We start from the raw sequence: 23689 nt of genomic DNA on the forward strand, positions 1-23689 counted from the left end.
GATTAAAAACCAAAGGGATCAATTTAACATCCCGTATTCTACCTCCTCCCCTTTCCCTACCTCCACACACATCCCACTCCCTACCCAGGGAGAGGTCCCAGAAATGTATTTCAGAGAAAGCTTTCTGGGCATGATCCTTTTCAGCCTCTCCAGGTTAAGACCCTGGATATAGATGGCAAAGCTCTGATACTGGAATTAGCTTTAAGAGGTGTCTCATCATCATTCAGCTGGTTCATTTCCACTCGTCATGATACCTTGTAGTTGCCTGGGTCGTAAGTAAGCGCATTTCCAAGGTGTTCAAAAGCCTTCTGGTAATCCCCAAGCTGGGAAAAGAAGTGAATAAGCATCAGAAATTGAGGAATAAGGGGGTTAAGAAGGAGAACGCATGCTTTTGGGGCACTAGAATTTCTGGTTCAGTTAAAACAAATATTCAGAAAAGTGAATTTTACAGTCCTCCCATTACACACACGTTCTTGTTTGATAAATTACAAAACAGATTCTAAAAATTTATTTTGCTGGGCTGGATTCACTGTTCTGACCAAAACAAAGTTTTCCATATAGTTTCTGCTCTGACTTTTCTTACAGGAACGAGCTCCGGGTTGATACTCCTCTGCTCCTTCCTCTCTTCCAGAAAAGAGGCTACAAATTGCTACTCTGCACATCCTCGATTCCCTCACCACAACTTCCTCACTCCCCAGGGCACTCTTTTCATGAGAAGTCTCCCCTTGCCTTCTAATGGACTGCAAGGGTTAGTGGGCATGACTGTGTCCATATATAAGCACAACTGCTTAGAATCCCTTAAATCCTTTGTTTTCAACTGAGTTATGCCAGAATTGTACCGGTCCAAACAGGATAAAATTCTGGACACTGGTGTCCTTTTTTGGTCACAAAAATTGATGAGAAGCCCATCTGTCACTCCAGCAATTATACCGATGCATCAGACTCCAGCGTCTTCTGTAATTAATAGCAAGTGGGAAAGCTGTAGAAGCATCTTTAAAACTCCTGAAGGTGAGTACGGATCTAGAGACGTGACAAACTGAACAAATGAATCACAGCACAGAGACCTGGGGTCTAAATTCACAGGGCGAATGTTATACTCACACTACTTCTATCTTACAGATCCCCCTTCCCAGGTCATGCTCCCTTCTAAATTCACACTTACCCACTTAAGACATCCAAGGCTCCTATTGAATTTCCCTATCTCTAGAGCAAGGCAATTTTTTTCAAGATCTACATTTTATTCTCGAGCATCTAAACAATTAGGGAAATGCTTAAGGATCTTTCCGAATCAGCACTCAGTGCAGGTTTTCTAGCCCATCAATCCTTTCGGGCACTACTGCCTATTCTTCCTCGCTTGTTCACTCTTTGGGAAGCTTATTTTTGGAATAATCAGATGGTCCTTCCCATACATTTTACAGACCCAAGTGATAAGCATGCCTTTGTTATTTAAATCGATTCCGATTTTCTTCTATGGTGCATTAACACTAGCAATTTCATGGCTGCTTTTGTAGGAGAATAACAGAATCCTGCTCCAGAAGCAAGGTAATGACTAGTCATGTTTTGTTGTACTTGGAGGATTTATAAAAGAATTAGGGCAGTTGCCAAAACAGAATTCCTGCTCTGGCTCAGGTCCAGGAAATCAACTTGCTTTTAGCAGCAAAAGGAAAAAAGAAGATACGGAAAAGCAAGCTCTGTCACGTTAAATGCAGTCTTTAGAGAAACGTGTGCAAGTCGTAGGAAGGTGGATAGAAATTAACTCTATGAAAAACCAAACCTTGGTCATTTTGAAAATAATTAAGTTCATGGAATAGCTAACAGTCTTCAGTACCTGCAAGTAAAGTAACCCCAGTGTTGTAAGGAGGTCTGTGTTTTCTGGAGAAAACCTGTAATACAAAAGCCAGAGAGCTGCGTTGTTTATTAGCCCTTCTAGAACAAGGTAAAAACAGAACATGGAATTACGATGCTACATTATCCTACTATCACTCCAGGAAATTAACTGTTATTATTAAATGCAAATATTAGAACAATTGCCATCATGGGGACTTCCTTTGAACAATATTACACCTAAGCTTTCAAAATGTCTGCTAGATATAAATGAGAAGTCAACATAGCTCAGTGAAATAGATCTGGATGCATAATAAAATAATGTGGTTTTGTTAAGCTTCAAAGTGAGTTTGCATCAGTGACCTGGAAATACAAAATGGGCTTTTCCATCATCTCCATAAACCACGCTCTAAATCCATCCCAAGCCTCTTGGGCCATGTAGGACAGGCAATCCTCAGCATTTCTGACAGATCCTACACACACTCATCATCGGACTTTTAATTCACTCTATAAAAAGATTACAAACCTGGTTTCACAGACCAGCTGTGAACTGCTCACCACGGCTTTGTGCTACACTGCAACCCACAGACCAGAGTGCTCAGACAGGCACTACCTGTTCATGTATCCCTGGCTCCATTCAGCACAGAGAAGCTTGAAAAAATACGTCCCAAGGGCTTTCAATTACTGTATGCAACTCTCAAACCTTCACTGCCAGTCTGGGGTTCACACAGCAATGTTGTGAACCCTTTTAAAAGCATCCCCATTCCCAGCAGCTTTTGAAGAAACAAATAGGATGAAAATAACAAAAAAAGAAAAAGCAGAAAGAGACACTGCGTTTGTGGCCTCACTCACCTTGATAGCAGAAGTCCCTGCTATCAAGACTTAAGAAATCTAGTATGTACAATCACATAGGCACCTTTAAATCTCAACCAGAACAAAGCCGCCTGTGCCTGGTGGTATATAAACACAGAGCAACGACAGACTATCCTGGAGCTGGTAACAGCAGGCAAAATGTAATAGGCAGATGAGAATAAAAAAATAAAAGAAAAAAAAAACCAGGAGTGAGGAAGAAGGGAGGGCAGGGGAGCACTGCGATAAGATATATAAACCTGGTATGATGCTTAGCAAGGATTATGTATGTAATAAACATTCTAGATTAGTCCAAATGTCTACCCAACCCAATATACTGTCAGACAGCAGCCAAAAGCAGACGTGTAAGGAAATGGTATGTGAAAAGAGCCGGTACAAAATGTAGATCCTCCAGTGGCTTCCGACACGCTCCTGATTTTCTTTAGTGCTTGCCTCCATTACAAAAACACATTTTAAAAGCATTGGTAAATCAGATGCTCAGGAATGCCCTAAAGCAAGATAGATTGGTACTGAGAAACAGTGACGGGGTGGGAGAAAGTCACCGTGCACCAACCCATCTCTAGTCTGCCTACTCACACGCTTTCAAACACAAATCACTTCAAGTGAAAACAGTATGTGGAACCCAGCAACGGATTTTTGACAGACGATCAGGGTTAGAGAGACACCCGAGGTTAGATCTTCTCTGGTAGATAAACCTTTGGGATATATGAAGTCAGTTTTGGTTAGGTTTGCTCCCAGGCATCTCTGTCCATTTGTTTTTCCACTTTTTTTTGGCAGACCTTCAAACAGCTACCTTCTTCCCTGACACATTGTCAGCAGGAGGAGGACTACAGCTGAGAGCAGAGACAGCTGAAGAGCTTGAAAGTGCCAGCTTTGCACAGAGACACTATAATTACCATTAGCTTTTTAATCATGTCCTCAATTCAGATCTGGGACACCAATCAAATTTCTCCTGGCATAGGATGGGACATGGGCAGATAGAAAAAAGGATATATTCTTACTCTATGGCTTTCTTATAGACTTCAATGGCTTTATCCGTCTCCCCCTCCAATAGGTGAATTTTCCCCAGCATCATGTAAGTCAGATCATGTCTGTTGAGCTCCAGGGCATTGTTTAGCTGGTCTCGTGCCTAAACACACAACCACAGAGATTAAAAAAAAAAAAAAAAAGTGATTACAGAGACCTCAGTGAAGCAACAGCCCAAGAGCAATCGCCAGCAGCTAGCAAAAGGGAACAGCTAACACCCCCTGAGCTCGGAGAACCCTGCTAGCAAAACCCAGCCCAGCTAATTGTTGAAACGAGTTCTGCATCAGGAGCCATGTGCTTTTACGGACAGAAAAAGGCAACGTGGCATGCTTCAAGCCAAGCCAAGAGGCAACGACCTCCCAAGGAGGAGAGGAGCACGGGCCTGTTCCTGTATTTGAATTTGTTTGGTTTGAGGGAATCTCCCGATTTGTTAGGTTAACAGGTACATTACAGCTTATTCTTCGCTAAAATGATTATTCCGGCAATGAGCACGGATTGCCAAGTAAACAAGAGGAGTGAATCAGCTCTTGTCAGGCACACACCGATCCCCTCCAACAGAAGACGCTTTGAAGCATGTCTTCCTCTTACTTCCTCAGGCCTAGCCAGCAGGACAGCAAAGTATGTTTGCTGTCTCTGAACATGTGATATATCAGAAAGAGAAATGCTGACACAGAACAGAATTCTGCAATACAGGATATTTGTCACCACCAACTACTGAAGAGACAGTCATCCCCGAGGGCTTCGTTATACTTTAGACGTCCTCATGGAAGTATTGCTGCCCAGGGTGACCAATACATCTCAGACTTATGGAAAAGCTGAGAAGTCAGCAGGTTCCAGCTTGGAAGGCACTACTGCGGACAACAAAGCCCAAGTATGAACCTGTACTCCAGAGCTGCTTGCTTTACAGCGATGCCTTGAACAGGGAACGCAGCAGGGGTTCGCTGCAAGGACCACAGCACTCCACCAGAAAGAGCAGCAGGGAGCAGTTAGTCCAAGCTGGGAACAAAAGTCTTCCACATGCTGGTTTTTCCCTTACAAAGTAACCCCACAGGATCAGAGGCAGCTCAGTGCTCACCACGAGCACCTAGGGGAGGGTTAAGTGAGGAGCTGGGAACAGCATGCTCAGACCTGGGAACAAAACTCCGTTTCAAGCTTCCAAGAAGTTCTTTATTAGCTACAAAGCTAATAAAGTTAGTGCTGCCCACACTGCAACTATACTCTTTTGTGACTTTTGCTCCAGGCTTGGTGCAAAAGGAGCTTCAGACACCTGAGCAAATCCTTTCCATGGAGGAAAAAAGGTGCCTGCTGCACTTCCAGCAAACAAACCTCGTAACTCTTCTCTCTGAATCCTGCCAGACCCAAGGGGCAGGAAGTTTTCCTTCAGAAGCTCTCCGCACGGGGTGCAGCAGTTTGAGCTGTATGCTGGGGAAACGGTTTGGGTCATTACCATCACACTTCTCTTTCTTCAAGAAGATGGAACTGGCATGCTCTATGGACTGCTGCTCCTCACAAAACCAGCAATGTTTATGGCTCTGGTTTTAAAAGGCTTGGAAACAGAAGCAGCTCTTGTTGGAGCACAGCTGGTTTTCTCTCTAGTTTGAGGCGGCTCTTCGAGGTTTCTCAAACATCCCTTTTTAAAACAGAAATACTGTCTGAAAAAGTTCAGAAAAAGGCTCCTGGCCAGCAACAAGGCTAACCTCAGTTTCACTCTTATCCAACTTCACTAACTTGCAGCTGACTCAAAGTAATTCAACATGCAAATGAAAACAGAGACAGCTCAAAAAATTTTGATCCCAAAAACAAACGCTGAAGCAACATTTCCTTGACACCTATCACTGCAAGCGATCCACTTCAAACTACCAAAGGAAGTGAAATTTCTGGGAACCTGCTTCCCATTTGTCAGGTAGATAAGACGAGCATTTGCATTACCTTGTTGAAGTGTTTCAGGTACATGTAGCACACACCCAGGTTGTGGCTGATCTCCTGTATGAAAAAAACCCAACCACAAACAAAACCAAATCAGCATGAGGTTTGAGATACATGCTACATAATCTGCCAGGGACAAGAGTCATCACTGACCTGGATGGGGAGACCCCTGTGCCTGCCCACACCCTTCTGGCTTTGTAGATCAAGTAAACCTATAAATTCAAGTTGCTTCAGGAACCTACTGAGCTTAAGTGTGATTGTACACAAAAGACTACAGGCCACCGAGACAAAAAACACAGAAATGTGAATGGTCTTTTTGGAGAACAAGGAGCAAAGACTGGTTTCTTCACTGAGATGTGACTTAGTTCCCAGGGAGATCTCTGAAGCTAGGTAAGTTGCCCTTCTGGGTGGCTCTCAATCTAGCTGTACAGTCATTAGGATACGCACAATGCTGCACCCAGCTGGACAAAATTTGAAGACATGCCTACCTTTCCAAAATAGAAGTCAAGCGCCAGAAGGGCTGATATCCCTCTGACATCTTAAACAATTTTGCAACAGAGTAGGAAGATCACTTAGGGATCCTAAACACTCCAGTGACACTGTAGGGAACAATCATGCCTCTAATTCATCACCAATAGTTTAACAGACAAGCTACTTGCCACATTCCCCACCCTGGCACACCTTGGGGAGCTGAAAAGCAAGGTCCACTAATTCCTCGTTTCTATTCTGGTTTCAGTTTAGACAGCCTTGACCTTTAAGAGGAAACTCTCTTATTTCCCCATTAACCCTCTTAGAATGATATTTTCCTCCACAGTCTCTCCAACTGTGGAGAACAGTAATGAACCAGTAACTCCTGGTTACTGCAACTTGCAGAATGAGACAGCACAAGGGAAGAGCACAGGCTGGCTCTACTTCCAGTGCTGAGCCAGGTATGGGATATAACTAATCAAAATACCCACTGAAGTCTGCCTGCTGTGGTTGTAAATAGGGTTATAGTCATGCTAAGCACATACTGCGCGTAGCTTGGTTAGCTAAGGGAATGCAGACTTGAAAGAAGACCCACAGTTTAAAAGGTTTCCGAGTTGTCTGGCACAGGATAATTTGAATAATACCAAACGTATCCTTGTATCAAGCCTGAATTTTAGACATACTGAGCACCAAAAGTACGGCTAAAGTCAGCAAGTGCCTGATGTCTTAGGGAATTAGATCACATGTAGCAAGTCTACCTTAGAAACAACACTTCCGCAGGCAAAACAGTCACCTGCAGAAGGCTGCCCACGGCTAACTGCAAGCCACATCCTCTCTCTTCTCACCCACTGTCACGCATTTCCCTTTGCAATGCTCTTCCTTCACTTTTCATCTTCTTACATAGAAGAGCTAATTTAATTATTGCTCCTGTAGCTATCAGCCTACGTTTGGCCAAAATAGGTAATGCTTGGTAGGTAACAGGTAACCCTTTCAGCGAGTTTGAGTGTAATCTTTTTCAATGGTGTTTTACATTACAAAAACATTCCCAATTATTCAAGCAAGTTTTAATGATAACTGAGGGTTTCCAAACAGGGAGCTACTTCCCATATTTCCCTTAATGTAATTTAGCTCTTTGTACTATATACGGCTATGTTAATACTGATACTTTGCAAAGCTCAAACATGTTGCTTGATTCTCTGTGCCCCAAGACAAGGTGGGGGATTTTGCAGGGAGAAATGCTGCCTTGCTCCTGTGATCCAAACCAGACGCTGCAGAGGCTCATCCGTGCTCGTGAGCCTGTGCTAAAAGGCAACGCCTCTCAGCCCTGCAGCTCCTCGTCTGCTCAGACTGCAGGCAGCGTGAGCTCACCTCTGCTTGGAACAAGTTTGCAGCTGTCTTCATAAAACTGCAGAACCATCTGCATACTACAATAACCTGCAACTCACTGAAACACTTACCCAGTCCTTTTCATCGAGTTTAGCCGCTTCGTTGTACACTTCAATGGCTGCCTTGTGCTTCCCCAAAAGAAACCTGCGAAAGCATTTCAATTTTTATTTTTTCTTGCTCTGAAACTCTGCTGTGCAACCACTATCACCTTTGCCAGTGAGAAATGACGCTATTTGCTAGCTCTCCAGAGACCTGCGTGAGAAGCCCTGAGAAATTTACAATCTCAGCAATATTACAATCTGAGCACTGCTCCCTTTCAGGCCAAGGTCGTCAATCCTGCGAGATGCTGAGGCGCTCCCTGACGTTACTGGAGATGCAAGGAATGAATTCACAGGCTCTGCAGTCTGCCTTTGTCTCAGAGGAAAAAGACAGGTGATCTAACCGGACACTCAGAGACAGAAAGGGGTCTGTAGGGCAAGTTTACACAGCTCAAGTCAGCACCCTTAGCTCTGGAGCTGGAAATCAGTGTGTTACCTCTCTTGCTTAAAGCACAAAGAAAAAGAAAATACAATAGCAGCCAGGCAGATAACAGAGATTCTGCTTTTAAGGGTAGCCCACGCTTCTGGAAGCCAACCCAAGTCTTGATAAGGAGGAAGCATGTCTGGGATTAAGCAGCCTGGGATTTCACTTGATGCCTGGGAGAAAAACCAAACATGAAAGGTCCTGCGTGGCACATCAAAGAGAAACAATAAAACACCACTCACAGTGATCGTGCCACCTGCTTCAGGTTGTCAGCGCTTCGAGGGTTCAGAATGGAACATGTCTGAAAAAGTTCAAGAGATTCTTGAATTTTCCCCTCCAAGCGAAATATCAAAGCTGTAAGACAACATATACCAGGCAAATTAGTCCATTATCTGCGGCAAAAACGTGCCTCTCTGACAGCAGGGAAAGGAGGGAGAGTACAGATATATTATAACAACACTCATTTGGTCTTGCCCCCCGAAAGGCAGAAGCTGTGTCTGAGGGCAGAATGACAACGCATGCAAAGGACTCATGCTTGCTTGGAAAAATTTCTGTTCTTTAAAATAAAGGCAGCTTTAAACCCTGGCAAATTGCTCGTTAAGAGGCAGTCCGGGTTTCCCCCCCTCAACTTCTACAGGCTGCACTATGTCCTTGGCCAACAAATCTCAGCTGTCCCCCACCACGGCACTTTGAATTGCAATGCCAAGTTTTGGGGCACAGTTTTTAGGGGACGGAGGGCAGGACAAGAAGAGGAAGACAATCCTTAAAGCAAACAGTAAGACAACAATCACCTGAGGCAGGTAGCTCTAACAGAAAACATGCATCTGTAATACAGTCAAACACACAACCCAAGCACACACCAACACATTGAAGGCCAAAGAGCCCAGAGTCCAAGGAGGAACCGATGACAAACTCATCGATATGGAGAAAACAGAAAATCTAATCTGCCCACCCATGTGAAAATCCCAAACTTCAAAACTAGACCTAGCAAGTAGAAAAAAAGCCAAATATTTTTTACATATGAATTTTATATGTTTCTATCATCTGTTCCCCTTCTTATTGTTCACTGTATCTCAAATCACAAGTAACTTGCTTTAGGAAAATTAAGACTTTTGGAGGCCTCCTGCGACATACCTTGAACGTAGACTGCATATTCGCACAGTCCATGAGACTCCTGGAGCTGCTCTTTGATGACAGCCTGAAATGACAAAGTGCAGAGAGTCCATACCAAACACGGCCTCCCTCACGGAAAAGCCCGTTAGCTGGTTCACTATTACCCCTTTACTAAACTGCAGCATGACTGCTTTCAGAAGAATATAAACCCTTCAAACATTTTAATAAAGGCAATGCCCATGAAAGAAAATTGATTTCTGACTGACCAAACACCTTCTTCAGCCTTGATTTGGAGAATTTTTTGTATGCGCTACGAATAGCTGTGCGGTATCTGCGCTTATTGCAGAATGCCCTAAAATAACTTGACCTTAAACACCATGCAACGTGTTGACGTACACAGTTCTTCCTTATGTGACGGTAACAGTGATATCACACAGGACATGAGAACGACAAAATTCGTTTAATCAGAATTTGTGCTTGGACGTCCATCAACACAGAACTTGTAGTTAGTTGCTGCAATATACTATATTAAAATGCTATAGAAGTTGTAAACTTTCACCATTTTAACAAAGCTAATGACAGAGATTTGGTTTCAGTTACAGAAGCCACAACCCCACATATAATAAAGGCACTGGACTGCGGCTGGGACAACTACAAGAGCGCACAGAAGAGTGCAAGCTCGTCACTAAGTGTGAAGAGCACTGTGCCAGGAATACCATAGCCCTTTTAGTACTTCTCTGTTCATTCCTATTACCAAAGATAATTAGATATTACCTGCGGAAAATGCCACAAGGAATCTCTGAAAGCATCCTCTGCTGATAAGGGTATCTACTCTAGGCCCTTTGTGAAGAAATAAATTGAATTGGACCAACTGCAGCTGAGTCAATGAAAGCCAAATGAACAAATGACGAGTACATGGGAAAAGGAAGGGGAAAAAAAACCTGATGAAAACGTAAATTCTTGCTGACCACATTCATGCAGCTGACAGTTCGGGGTGCGGGTGCAGTTTGGCTATATTCCATAGTTACACGACTCAAAATCATAAAACTGGTCAAAAAGAGCAACCTTTGGGAGGACGAGCACTGTGGCTACGAACAAAGTGCATCATTTCTGCTCTGTGACTCCTCTTTTGCTCAGAAGTGGAAGAGACAAAGGGGGGAAAAGCAAGATTTCTGGGCTAGCAATAACCTGGTGCTCATCTGGCACTTCTGTCGAGCATATGACAAGTACCAGCATCCCCTGCCTCCGAGACGAATATAAATAAAGGACCTGAAAACAAGGAGGAAAATTGAACCTCAAATATAGCACATAGAAGGAAAGCAGGGTGAAGGCAAGGAAGGTTATTACTGAGAACCCTCACTCATAGAAAGAAAACTAAAGAAAGGAAGGAAAAGGAAGAACAAGTCTAGGCTGCTTTTCTCAGATCTGTATCTGCTAATATATCTGTATTATACTCGTTACAAAGTACATTATTATAGCGCATTCAGCTCGGACATAACCAAGCATCTCCTGAATACAGATGCTCTATATTGCTCCATCTACATAAAACCAGTTTCTCAGAGCAAGAGAGGGCAACAGAGAGCTGTCTTTTAGAGAGATCTGATTAATTCTATAAGCCCTAAAAAATCCCACAGCAAAAGGCCTTGAGCTGCGAAATATGATCCGTATTCCCAGCTTTTCCTCCCAAGTTTATTTAACTCGCCGACAGAATTTAGACATACTGGCAGGAGACCAACCAGCATGAGCGATTTTAATTAATTAAAAGCATCTGGTAATTTTAATAATTCCTTCCTCGCACATAACAGAAGCGGAAGATTTCTGTTGTGAGAAACGGTTAGGGGGCAGGGCTGGAATTGATGCTGCAAGCAGAAAGCACAGTTTATTAGCTTTGCATGCGAAGAGCGTGATCACTGCTTAGCAGGGCCTGTCCCTCCTCTCCCCCCACTCCTCTCTGCCTGTGCGATCGCAGGGGATGCTGCAGCCACAGGCTCCGGGGGGTGTTTGCCTTGCATCTTGCTGGGTAGAAGGAGAGGTGAATCAAACAGCCAGTGTCACTAATCTCTCGCTGAAATGAGCAGCAAAATTTCTCAAAAGCTTGGCAACACCAAAATAGACGCAGGAGTGGCACTGTAAGGGTTAAAATCAATTTAATGCCTTCACTTTGGGGAGCTAATGTACACAAACAGTTTTTTCTTGGCCTTTTACATCATTGAAAAATATGGGAGCTTTCAAAACCGTGTTAGAGAGGAAGCATTTCAAAGCACTGAGCGGGAAAGAGGGTCTAGCAAGATTCAGACAAAAGTTAATAGCATCACAGGTCACTCATTTCTTAGCTGAGTCTTGAAAGAAAATTAATGGAATTTAACAAATGCCCAAACTATACTGAAATCAAGGAGTCAACAGCAATTTAAGCCATTGGGGATACTGTCAATGCCGCTTTCATTTTTGAAGGTATTAGCCCCAAATAGCACGTTTGGGAATGTCTATGCTTATAACGTATAAGGACAAGCACCCGGAGCATCCAGGTTAGATCCATAACCCCACGTAACACCAGCAGAGAGGGACAGAGACTACCAGAGGGCATCTCAGCCCACCTAAGACCTGAATCGCCTTTTGGACGTGCCTATCACCCCTCAATGACTGAAGAAGCATCCTGGTATGCTGAGGTTCCTATCTTCTTTGGGACAAACCCAGGCCTCTGAGCACACATCCATCACATCTGGGCGAAAGGATGGAAGATCATTTAACCAGCTATGGTCTGGTGCCAAATTCTTCCAACTGCAAAAAGCCTGTTTTGCGAGCCCTGAGGAAAGGCTTTGCTGCCTTTTACTTTGACAGCTACTGCAAAGCTGGCCTGCCAAGCAAAAGAGTATTAGCTGTCTTTTCGCGATTTTTTTCCCCGTATTTGGCTTGCTTCCATGACTGATGAAGACGTGGAGAAGTCAATATTGCCATTGTATCATCCACTTGGTTATTTTCACTGTTTTCCTGAGCCACACATCTTTTCTGCACTCTGTGATTCTACATCCCATCACAGCAATGGTGAAAGTACACAATCAGAGACCAAACAAATGCAGTCAGATCAACAGAAAAAGGAAACAATTTTCTATTTAGATTGCTAGTCCAACTTTTGTTTGTATCTGTTTAAACCAAGATCTGAGAGGAAATTGCTCTGCTGATGATACAGCCCTCCAGCTCCATTAATTAAAAGTTAAATGAATTTACTCCAGCCTGCCACTTTCCTAAGCACCCCCAGGAGTTCTCCAGCAGAGAGAGACAAGTCCTGACCAACCCTGGTGTTTCAGAAGCAAAAAAGCCTTTTCAGATCTTCTGTGCACATGACAGAAACAGAAAGGCAACTCCTACTCTCCTCCTCCTGCCCACTGGTGCATCGTCTTCAATAGCTCGTGTTCATTTTATCAGGAAAGCACACCATTTAATAATAGATTTGCCACTTCCGTAGTCCACTTCCTATTATAATCCCAAACAAACAACCACTTCGAAGCTACCCACCAAACCCAGGAGAAATTAAAGAGTGCAATGTATCATGTGTAAAATGAAAGAATTGTGTTCAAGGGTAACCAAGATTTTTTTTTTGTTTAGACTTGGTAGTAATGTTTTACTCTATTGAAGTGTTTTTCATAGCATCTCCGTAGTACCATTGAGAGACCTGCGCTACGGAACTGCGTTATTATCACTTTGGAAGACCCTATTCATCTCTTGGAACAAGAGAGGTTTGTAATTCTTTACATTTTTCCACTCCAAAAGACATACTGAGCTCACAGAACGCTCCAGAGAACTGCACACATGAATCCTGAAGGTAGCCAACGATTCAAGAACATCAAAGTTATTTTACTTGTATTTTCTCCTGGTCCTCTTATTCCAAAAGAAGTCAGGAAAGAGGGTGGTTTGAAAACTGGTACGAAAACTATCATTTCATAACATTAGTAAAATAGATCCTAATGCAAAGTCTCAAAAGCAGCTCTTACCTTACACTCGTCGTAGTCTCTGCGAACATACAGCAGATAGATCAACCAGTTTTTCCTCTCCAGGATTGGTAACTCCGGCGCTACATGTAAAATATTAACAGAATACAGGAAATCAGACTGATCAGCAGAGAAACTGGGCACAGTACAGAGATATTCTAAACTGCCTAATTATAGAATCATTAAGGCTGGAAAAGACCTCTAAGATCATCGAGTCCAACCGTCAACCCAACACCCCCATGCCCACTAAACCATGTCCCTAAGTGCCACGTCTACACGTCTTTTAAATACTTCCAGGGATGGGGACTCCACCACTTCCCTGGGCAGCCTCTTCCAGTGTTCAACCACTCTTGCAGTAAAGAAATTTTTCCTCACGTCCAATCTAAACCTCCCCTGGCGCAACGTGAGGCCGTTTCCTCTCGTCCTATCGCTTGTTACTTGGGAGAAGAGACCGACCCCCACCTCGCTACAACCTCCTTTCAGGGAGTTGTAGAGAGCGATGAGGTCTCCCCTCAGCCTCCTTTTCTCCAGGCTGAACAGTCCCAGTTCCCTCAGCCGCTCCTCAGCAGACTTGTTCTCCAGACCCCTCACCAGCCTCGTTGCCCTTCTCTGGACACGCTCCAGCACCTCGACGTCCTTCTTGGAGTGAGGGGCCCAAAACTGAACACAGTATTCGAGGTGCGGCCTCACCAGTGCCGAGTACAGGGGCACCATCACTTCCCTACTCCTGCTGGCCACACTAGTTCTGATACAGGCCAGGATGCCATTGGCCTTCTTGGCCGCCTGGGCACACTGCCGGCTCATGTTCAGCCGGCTGTCGACCAGCACCCCCAGGTCCTGTTCCGCCGGGCAGCTTTCCAGCCGCTCTTCCCCAAGCCTGTAGCGCTGTGTGGGGTGGTTGTGGCCGAAGTGCAGGACCCAGCACTTGGCCTTGTTGAACCTCATACAGTTGGCCTCAGCCCTGTAAGCACAACTAATTCAAGAACTGCAATTGCACCGGGCAGTGCAATTAATCATTCGACTTGAAGCCTGGAGTGCAGACATACAACCAGTGTCCAGTTTCATTTTACTTCTCAAACTGATGGATAAAACGCATTGTTCAAGATAGACACTAAATAAGACCTCTTAGCAGAAAACCACCACCTCGAAAGACTTGAGGCATCTGCTCCCTCTGGTGCAAACAGCTCCAAGCACCATCTACGCACATTTTAATTCAACACCAATGCTGGTCTGATGAAATTGGTTCTTCCAAATATGCAAGAAGCAGCTTGGAGGAAACGAGTTGGATTCACATTTTGGAACTAGGGAGAAGAATCAAACGTCTTTAAAATAAATTTCTGGGAGTGAATGAGAAGGAAATGGGCGATACACACAAAAGGAGATTTTGAAGATGCTGCCGATCTGAAGGTGTGAATAATTTAAAGAGGTCAAACTTAGTTTTTTGAAACTGTGAAGGGACTATGAAACATCACAGGTCTGAGATACTGTGAAGCTACTGGCAGAAAAACATATTTGATGCAGTGGAGGAGAAAGACCTGTGCTCCGGCATTTCAATTGTAAGGAGCTTGCAGCAGTAATTACAGCAAATCACGAATGGATGTTGCTTAGTGATATTCACGTTGGGTTTAAAAGTTTAACACACTGCTGTGCATTTCATTAAGACTTGAAATGTATTGCTTGTTACTCGTTTCTACAGTTCAGATGCCGGTAGCTGAGAGGTAACCATAGCAACTGGCAAAAAAGCTATATGTTTGCAAGTCAATATTATGACAGAAGTGCAGAAGCAAAGCAAGGCGAGAACTGTCGCGGGAGCCAGGGCAGCGGCGAGGGCGATACGGCACAAGGCCACCTTCTCCCAGCCCCGCCGAGGATGGCACAGACCCACACTACCGATGGAGATGCAGGTTCCAGCAACCCAGAGCAGAAGGTATTATTTGAAGCGGTCCGCAGTCCCCTCTGCCAGCCGGCGGCACGGGTCACGATCAGATGTAAGAAAGAAGAAACTCTGCAGCTGGAAGGACTGAATCATGTCGGGAGACATTATTGGTGCAAAGTGTTATTATCTTTTAGAAACGCTGAGCTTTAATCATGCGAGGACTGCACCTGCGGCTAGTAGCAAACACATCTCTCGAGCATACCAGGCTCTCCCCCACAATTCACACCAAGTCTAGTATCACTGAGAGCACTTAAAAACAACTAGAATTTCTTCTGCTGATGAAGTTGAAAAAAATGTTGTGAAGCCATTCTGGTTTTGTTGGTTTTTTGCCTTAAATTCCAGAGTATCCAGCCAGATTTATACTAGAGCTGAGGTTTAAGTGTGCACACCAGCAAATTAAGGTCAAATATCTCATAAAGAAGGTTCAGCTACCCTAAAAACAAATAGAAAAATCGCAGTCCAAACAAAAAAGTAATCCAAACAAGCTAAGCTTACGGAAATGCACAGATCAGGGATCCAAATATTCTCAAATTCTGCTTTACTGTGTGATATCTGGATCTTTGTAAGTTACTTACTTACTGTGTAAGTAAGACATTTTAATATGCGTCTTCTCAGATGAGATTAATTGATTTCTGATGACCTCATGTTTTCCATTTGTCCTTCTTGCAGTGAAACCATGAAGGGAAGAGTTAAGAGGCTGCCTAAATAGCTACAAATTGATTGAAAAAAACCACTATTTCATAAACAGTCTGGAGGGCTGCTGTTCTGAAGCCAGTTGAGGGGTTACCTAATTCATTAACAGATTCGTAATGACTTCCCTGTGTAAGTTATTACGGGTGCCGGGGTTTGACAGAACTTTCTTTTCCGAGAAACACAGCACTTGGGGATGCTAGAAATGCACTGCAGAAAGCGGCCAGACTTGCGTGCTCTTCTTGCGCAGTGTCTCCTGGTGCCACTATCCCATCCAAAATACTGAACCAGACTCGTGTCTTGGGCACCTCATGGTTTCTTTTGTAAGCGTGGATTTAAAAGCAGACATTGCGGACTCTATTGAACCATAAAGATTTCAATTACAGTCAAAACTAAAGTATACTTTGCCATTTTGTGCCTACTAATACATCTTAAAATTCCAAAATTCTGCATCATTACATACAATAAAAACTGTTTTAAATAGGCATTAATCAGAAGACCCTCCAGACATACCCTACCTGGTCTCCTACCTGATACTGCCTGTAGCGCACGCCTTACTGGGAGGTTAAAAAGAAAGAGAGAACCATAAATGTTAAAATATGCAGAAAAGCTAGCTGGCTGGGGTGTGTTGCCAGCTGAGAGGGGAGAGACCAAATTATGTTAGAGCCTACACGAATGTTTTGGGCTAAGCTAAGAGGACAGTACATTAGCGAGCGGATGGAAAATCAGTTGTTTAATTCCTGAAGGAAAGAGCTTTTTCACACTTTTAAGACCAGAGGGACATGATACTCCACTCCCACGCTGCGGAAACGCCTGCTGAGAACAGGGTTGGGAAGGAAGAAACGCTGAATGTCAGAGTGAGTGCTGAGTAGAGTATCAAGCTGCAAAAGAAAAGGGTAGAACAGACGCCGCCTGCCTTCTGGGTCCAAGACTGCAAAAACCCAGAGGAGTTACCTAAAAGAGCTGGGCTGGAGAGAAGACAGAGAAATCAAAACGCACCATGAGACACAAGTGAATGGCGTTCACATCTGCAGAGATAAAACAGTTTTGCTTCCCCCGGCAATACGCTGAGCTAAGGATAACTATGTGGAATTGGGAAAACACATGGAGTTTTTACATTCCTAAAACTCATTTGGAAATAGCAACACACCTGACTGAGGAGACATTATCCTCCTTTCTTCTCTTCTTTTTCCCCAAGGCAAGCAAATTGAAAAAAGACAAACAATTCTGATGTCTTTCAAAAAAGATGTCTAGATTAATTCATAGATATAAGTGAATCTTATATCTGAATATGAAACAAACACACAGATTCATAGAAGAAAGTTGATAGACTCCCTGAATTTACTCCAGGAAGAAAATGGGAACAGTTTGACCCCTTCTCTGAAGAAATCCAACATAAACACCATGAACCAAATCTGGTGTGGAACCCACAGAGGGCAGGGAAGAGAGGAAGGACATAGAAACTGTGAGGAAATTAATAAATTTGACACAGGAACAGGTCTGATCCCCCCCCAAAAGGCTGTGGGAAGTAAAGGATTATTACCAGGCTCTATATTCAGATGCAGAAAGAAGTAAGGCAAATTATTTATATACCTCTTCAGAGCCACAACCACCTTAATCCGCATTTCTGTTTTTCCATGAAAGCAGCGAGATACCTACTTCTGGTGCATTTATCTCCCTTAGATTTGCTCCCCCAGCCTGCTGATAAGGATTGTCCCAGTGCAAAGGGTCACTGCATTTTTCTGAAGAAAAGGGAAATACAAATCCCTGGCTATTTGGGACTCTAGCTCCAGAGAAAGGGAATAAAACATTCTGTGCCTTCTGAAAGGACCCAATTCAATCACTGCTGGTCGTAGTATCTATGTATTTTTTCCAAGTTTAATAACTACCCACAGAATACCTAACCACACACACACAGATGATGTGTGTCACTCAGCTCTTGCTGCATCAGCCTGAACAGTGACGTATGGCTGGATCCGGCCAGGGGGGCTGCTACGAGGGGCAGAAGAACAGAAAGAAGCACCGGCAGCACGCCTCAGTCTTCTCAAATACAGGGATGATCGGGAACAGTGGAGGCTCCATATGGCATATAATGGTTTGCAATCTCACACTAATTGGAGCCAAGAACACATACTCTCGCAACCGGTTGCTCAGAAGGTTTCTGCACGGGGAAAGGTCGCCAAATTTGGCCCCGCCAGGAGGAGTTGAGCATGTTCGTCAAGTCCCTCAGGCTGCGTGCATTGCAATTTTCCACTTTTTTCAATATATGGACCTTCAGAAGTTCCTCATATGTAACTGTCGGAAAAGGACCTGGGGGTGCTGGTCGACAGGCGGCTGAACATGAGCCGGCAGTGTGCCCAGGTGGCCAAGAAGGCCAATGGCATCCTGGCCTGTATCAGAAATAGTGTGGCCAGCAGGAGTAGGGAAGCGATTGTGCCCCTGTACTCGGCACTGGTGAGGCCGCACCTCGAATACTGTGTTCAGTTTTGGGCCCCTCACTACAAGAAGGACGTCGAGGTGCTGGAGCGTGTCCAGAGAAGGGCAACGAGGCTGGTGAGGGGTCTGGAGAACAAGTCTGATGAGGAGCGGCTGAGGGAACTGGGGTTGTTTAGCCTGGAGAAAAGGAGGCTGAGGGGAGACCTCATCGCTCTCTACAACCACCTGAAAGGAGGTTGTAGCGAGGTGGGGGTCGGTCTCTTCTCCCAAGTAACAAGCGATAGGACGAGAGGAAACGGCCTCAAGTTGTGCCAGGGGAGGTTTAGATTGGAGATGAGGAAAAATGTCTTTACTGCAAGAGTGGTTGAACACCGGAAGAGGCTGCCCAGGGAAGTGGTGGAGTCCCCATCCCTGGGGGTATTTAAAAGACGTGTAGATGAGGCACTTAGGGACATGGTTTAGTGGACATGGTGGTGTTGGGTCGACGGTTGGACCTGATGATCTTAGAGGTCTTTTCCAACCTCAATGATTCTATGATTCTGTGCTGCAGATCATATGAAAACATGCTTTTCTTTGTCACATTTCGCAGAGCCCTCACAAACAATCCAGGCACTGCAGGGATGCAGGGACTACAGGTTAGAAAATGGTAGTTTATACCACTCTAGCAGTGAAAAAAAAAAAAAGCCACTATTTTCTGTAAATCAATCTGCTCAAGGGCCAGCCCAAGAAAACGCAATCATCCAAAAATTTGGTATCTACAGTGAAAAGGGTTTATAACTTACGTAATTATCTTTTGGCCTCTCTTTTCTGGGATTACAAAAGTCCAGTCTCATTAAGCAACTGCAACAGGGAGCCAGGCACCAAATATATGATTAAATACCTCAGTCGAGAGACATGCCGGTTTCTTTGAAGTGTTTTGATTTAATTCAAAAGGGAATCCATCTGATCCCCTACTTTCTCAGTGGCCAGTGATTGATTGCACAACCCACTTCCAGCAATGTGATTTTTCTTTCTGACAATGCTCCTTTAAGGAAGCCATTGGAGCGGAAACCCCGACAGAATCAGAGTAAGATCATCAGATTTGTATCTGTGCTGAGCTATCATCATTCTTCGCTTTATTCATCCTCTTATAGATTTTCTCAAAGGACTGAAAAAAAAATAATCAGAGTTATTCCCTTTTGTGTAAACCTCCCTAGGAAATTATTTTGTGCTTGTATCTTCATATTGGGTAATTATAGCTTAGATATGAACTATCAAACAGTGGGTTTTAGATTTAACAAAAGGGTTTTGAAATTGCTGTAAAGAGAGAGGAGGAAAAAACAGCCCCAGAAGGCTCCTATCAAATTTCATGGAGGAAACGATTGCTAAAGCGCCAGCCGTCCTCTTGAGTAAACTGCCAGATGCAAGGAGACCATTTTTGTTGTGGGAGTAAAGCCAGAGTAAAGTGGACTTCAACAACTGTAGCCATCAGACAGCCTTTCACCCATCACCTTATTTTCTCCAGCGTGCAAACTGCCAGCTACCTGGAGCACCTTAGCACCCTTCCTGTGAAAAGCACAGATCAGCTATGGCTCTCTGAGGTGGAGAAGGAGCTCACGTTCACATTTTAGTCTCATCATACTAAAAAAACAGGTCAGAGCCCAACTCTCCCTCCACCCCAGCTTAGCAGAAAGAGTCTGAGCCCCAGTTCACTCCCCGTCCCTCCAGCTTTGCAACCCAACCTTGCAGCAAACTGAACAAGAGCAGCAAGAACAGCCTGGAGGAGAAGCAAAGAAGCAAGACTCAAGAAGACGCAAAGAAGAACCTCTTACCAGACCAAAATCCATAGTAACCTAAACCACACGTAACATACAGCACAAGGAGAGGACAGAAAATCTTCAGTAAAGTAATTAAATGAAAGTATTTTATTTTTTTCATTCTAGAATAGCCTCATGAGCCATGGTCTGGATCCATTGCGGTAGGTACCACGTACATGGGTAAGATTATCCAAAAGGCCTAATTTGGATCCTGACTCAACTGACCCTTTCCAAATTCTAATTAAAAATTGCATGTTGTAAAACAGCGTTCAAGCACACAGGTTATTTTCAAAATTAATAAACACAAGAGGCAATGACTCAAGTCTCTGTTGTAACATTTTGCTATTGAGAGCTGCACCAAAGAAGAATTTGGTAAAGTGCATCTTGCTCTGAAGAAATCAAAGCAGGAAGCTTTGCTGCGGCGAAGCCACAAGGGAGCGAGGTTATCATCTCCTATCATCGGGCAAGGCTCGCTCTAATGCACAGAAGCAGGACTGATCTTTTCGATTTGAGATTCATTTCCCATTTTAAAGTAATTCTGGTCATCGGCTTACCAGCAAACTCACAACGGCATAAATATCTGCTACTGGAAGAGACCATCCAAATCTGAGAGGCAACACATGAAAGTCTGTCTGGACCAACATCCACCCCACCCCTCAATTCCCAACTCAGCCTCCTGGGGACATTTGCTGACATTATTGCCAGGGTGACAATTATTCCCACTTGCAGAGCTCGGGGAAGGTTTACTGTCGGGCATAGCTGCGGTTGCAGTCCAAAATGAAGCTTGGTGCTCTCACAACTGTGTTAAATAAGCACTGATAGGGAGGGAAAGGCTAGGATGAAACCAGCTGTGCGTATCTCCTTTTTGCCTTGAGCTTCACAAGCTGCCAGTGCGAGGAATTACGCTACCGTTTGTAAAACCGGTGACAGAGAGGTAATGAGTATCTTCTAAACAAGAATAATATTAAAATAATAAGGCACGAACTCAAATAGCTACTGTAAAACAACGTACCACTGCCAGGGAATTGTACTTTCAAAATAAGGTATGAATAACGGCTAGAAAGTGTTTTTAAGCTATAATATCAAGGTTTTTAGATTTAAAAATAACAGATTGCCTTGATATCAGAGGAGCATCCTACAAATTCCTAGCTAGGCTGGTGCACAGACAAATTTAACAAGAAATCCTCTTCCTTACTCAGACACTCAAAGGCTTTTATTGAGACTGTAGCAATATAAATACATTATAGCTTTGAAAGAAAACTAATACAAGAACATTGGCCTTCCTACGCCCAGATCCATCTTTGGAGTTTGAAAACTGCATAAATGGAGACATAATGTATTCAAAACTCAGTAATGATGGAAAATCACCACCCAGAAGAGGTTGTTTATGCTGTATTTCACTCATCGCGTGTCAGTATACGTGTATGTATATAGGTGAGTATACACATATGTATATATGTGAGAATACAGGTGTTTGTGTACACAAATACCTGTAAAATGGATATAAACAACAGAAAAAAGGAGCGAGCCCTTTACCGTAGCCATTCTCTCTGTTTAATCCCCTTTTCCCTGTTTTTCCTTTTGCAAATTGCTGCCGAAACACCTTTAAATCAAACAATAAACCCGTGTGGTTCCTCATTATTTACAGTCAGCTGGGGTTAATAAAACTCATCATATACAATTCTGGTGCTAGCAAGAAAGCCATAATTCATAGCTGTGATCTTACCGTCGTGTATTAATAGCTTCACAATAACGCAGAGAAAACTGGAAGGAGACTGAAAAACAGCAGCAGGTTTAAACGAAAAAGCAACATTTCTGACTCTACACCTCCCCCTGCAGGAACATTAGCCAAAGCTATATAGAAGAGCTGAAAATGGTATCTTAAAGCTGATTTATACACTAGGGCGAAGAAAAAAAAAGGGCATTTTCTGTTGCTAGTTTACACTGCATAAATCTGAAAGAGTTCCTAGCTCAGACTTAAGTGGTTTTTCTGTTTTAAGACATTTAAAGTTCTGAGTTACTCCAAATAAAAATGTTTTTATTTACAAGACAAATACCTACACAGATTATTCAATATCAATGTCTTCTAGTACGTGCTGCTCAAGTTTAACCTTAAGGTAAAGTGGAAAGATCTGTAAATAAATACACACTTGTGACCACTCCGGACTTCCCAGTGCCACAGCGAGGTTCCCAGCGGTAGAAGCAGTCTGGTTACCGGGAAATCTCCGTTAGCAGTACCAGGATGGTGAGATACCACTCTGCAATCCTGACTCCATTCGATGGGGCGGGGGGGGGGGGGGGGGGGGGGGGGGGAATTACGTACATTAGCACAAATACATTAGCCTGATCATTATGATACAAAAAATTTGATTCAAGACTAATATGGCTTGATTCAAGCCTCAAATTTGATTCAAGCAAATAACATTGGGGTGGAATTTAGTAACAAAGGCGTACTTTAAAAAGGAAATTGAAAAAGTATAATCTTCTTTATTTGCTTAAAAAATCAAAACTGAAAGTCTGTTTCCTCTGCGCGAGCCAATTTTGACCATCAGCGCTGACTGCCGAGCAGAGACACGCGCTCTGAACAGAAGAAAAACAAGGATCTGAAAGAGCTTTTGCTATTTTTGCTTTTAAACACAAGCTAATCTAGAAAAAAAATAGGCTGATTTGCACAACAGTTCTCAAATCCCTGAGGATGCAGACTCTTCGCTTGGAGATATTCAAGGATCCAAGCCTTGGCATAGCACCCCAACTGTTATCTTCTCCATTTAAACCATTTATTTCCTGCTTGATACCTTGTACTCAATATCCTGGTAGGCAAGAAGAAGACTGAGCTCCCTCCGAGTGTCTGTTTGCCAATGCTCTTCCTAAATAAAGGAGGTAGAGTACACCATCACAGAGGGCTTCTGAATAAGATGGCTTATAGATAGCACAGGAGGTCTGAGATATTAACTGGTGACTACCCGCTGTCTCCTCCCAAAGCAAAGCAGGGATGGAAGATATGTCCCCCACAAACGAAGCAACACTGGCTGCAGGCATTCCCAAAATAACCTGCGTAACCAGCTTCTCATTAATTCCAATATCAGCAGCACGGTAGCTTTGGGATTTCCAGTCTAATCCTTCCTTTGGCTTAAATTCTTATGTTTAGTCTTTTTCTGTCTACAGCGTGAGGTATTTTACATGGAAATTAAAACTAAAATCATTATAAGGCATTTGTAAGAAAAAGCTTCCCTCTTAAAAAGCAAAATAAAATTACAACAGGGAGAGCACCACAATCCAGCCCTGACAGTCTTTGAAACTTCCCACTCAATAGGGAGTGGAAAAACCTAGAACCTGTCCTCATTTCATGCACTGCCAAACAAGAGTATTATATTAGAAGCATATTATATTAGAAGAGTATATATACATAAAACATAGAAGTTGGTCTTGCAAATGGTTCAACATTTCCTCCTCTGACACCCTATTTTTTGAATGCACAAACTTCTTCCAGACTTGTTGCCTCAGGATGAGGTTTTCCATGTTGAATGTCTGTCCCAGGATGAATATCTGCCTGTGCAGTCTTCACTCTTCCCTGCTGCACGAATGTCTTAATGATACAGTCTTTAATTACATGAGCACGTCTACAATTACAGGGACACACCAGTGTTTTCACCAGGTGCCCTGCCTCCTTCTAATGATGATGAATATTAAAATGAATCGAGGTCAGACAG

At 43.5% G+C, this 23689-nt stretch overlaps 1 protein-coding gene across 2 annotated transcripts in view; it reads right to left on the reverse strand.

Annotated features, from left to right (window-relative positions):
* BBS4 (Bardet-Biedl syndrome 4) overlaps positions 1-23689 on the reverse strand; it is a 44762-nt gene that overhangs the window by 11126 nt on the left and 9947 nt on the right. For both annotated transcript variants that reach the window (XM_076348597.1, XM_076348596.1), the window contains 8 exons: positions 13125-13204; positions 9157-9220; positions 8265-8376; positions 7572-7644; positions 5650-5703; positions 3696-3823; positions 1829-1883; positions 255-323 (listed from right to left, as the gene is read on the reverse strand). In XM_076348597.1, the coding sequence (XP_076204712.1) occupies positions 255-323; positions 1829-1883; positions 3696-3823; positions 5650-5703; positions 7572-7644; positions 8265-8376; positions 9157-9220; positions 13125-13204 (635 nt within the window). The remainder of the gene's footprint in view (positions 1-254; positions 324-1828; positions 1884-3695; positions 3824-5649; positions 5704-7571; positions 7645-8264; positions 8377-9156; positions 9221-13124; positions 13205-23689) is intronic.

Source organism: Aptenodytes patagonicus, chromosome 10 (genome assembly GCF_965638725.1).
Source record: "Aptenodytes patagonicus chromosome 10, bAptPat1.pri.cur, whole genome shotgun sequence".
NCBI lineage: Eukaryota > Metazoa > Chordata > Aves > Sphenisciformes > Spheniscidae > Aptenodytes > Aptenodytes patagonicus.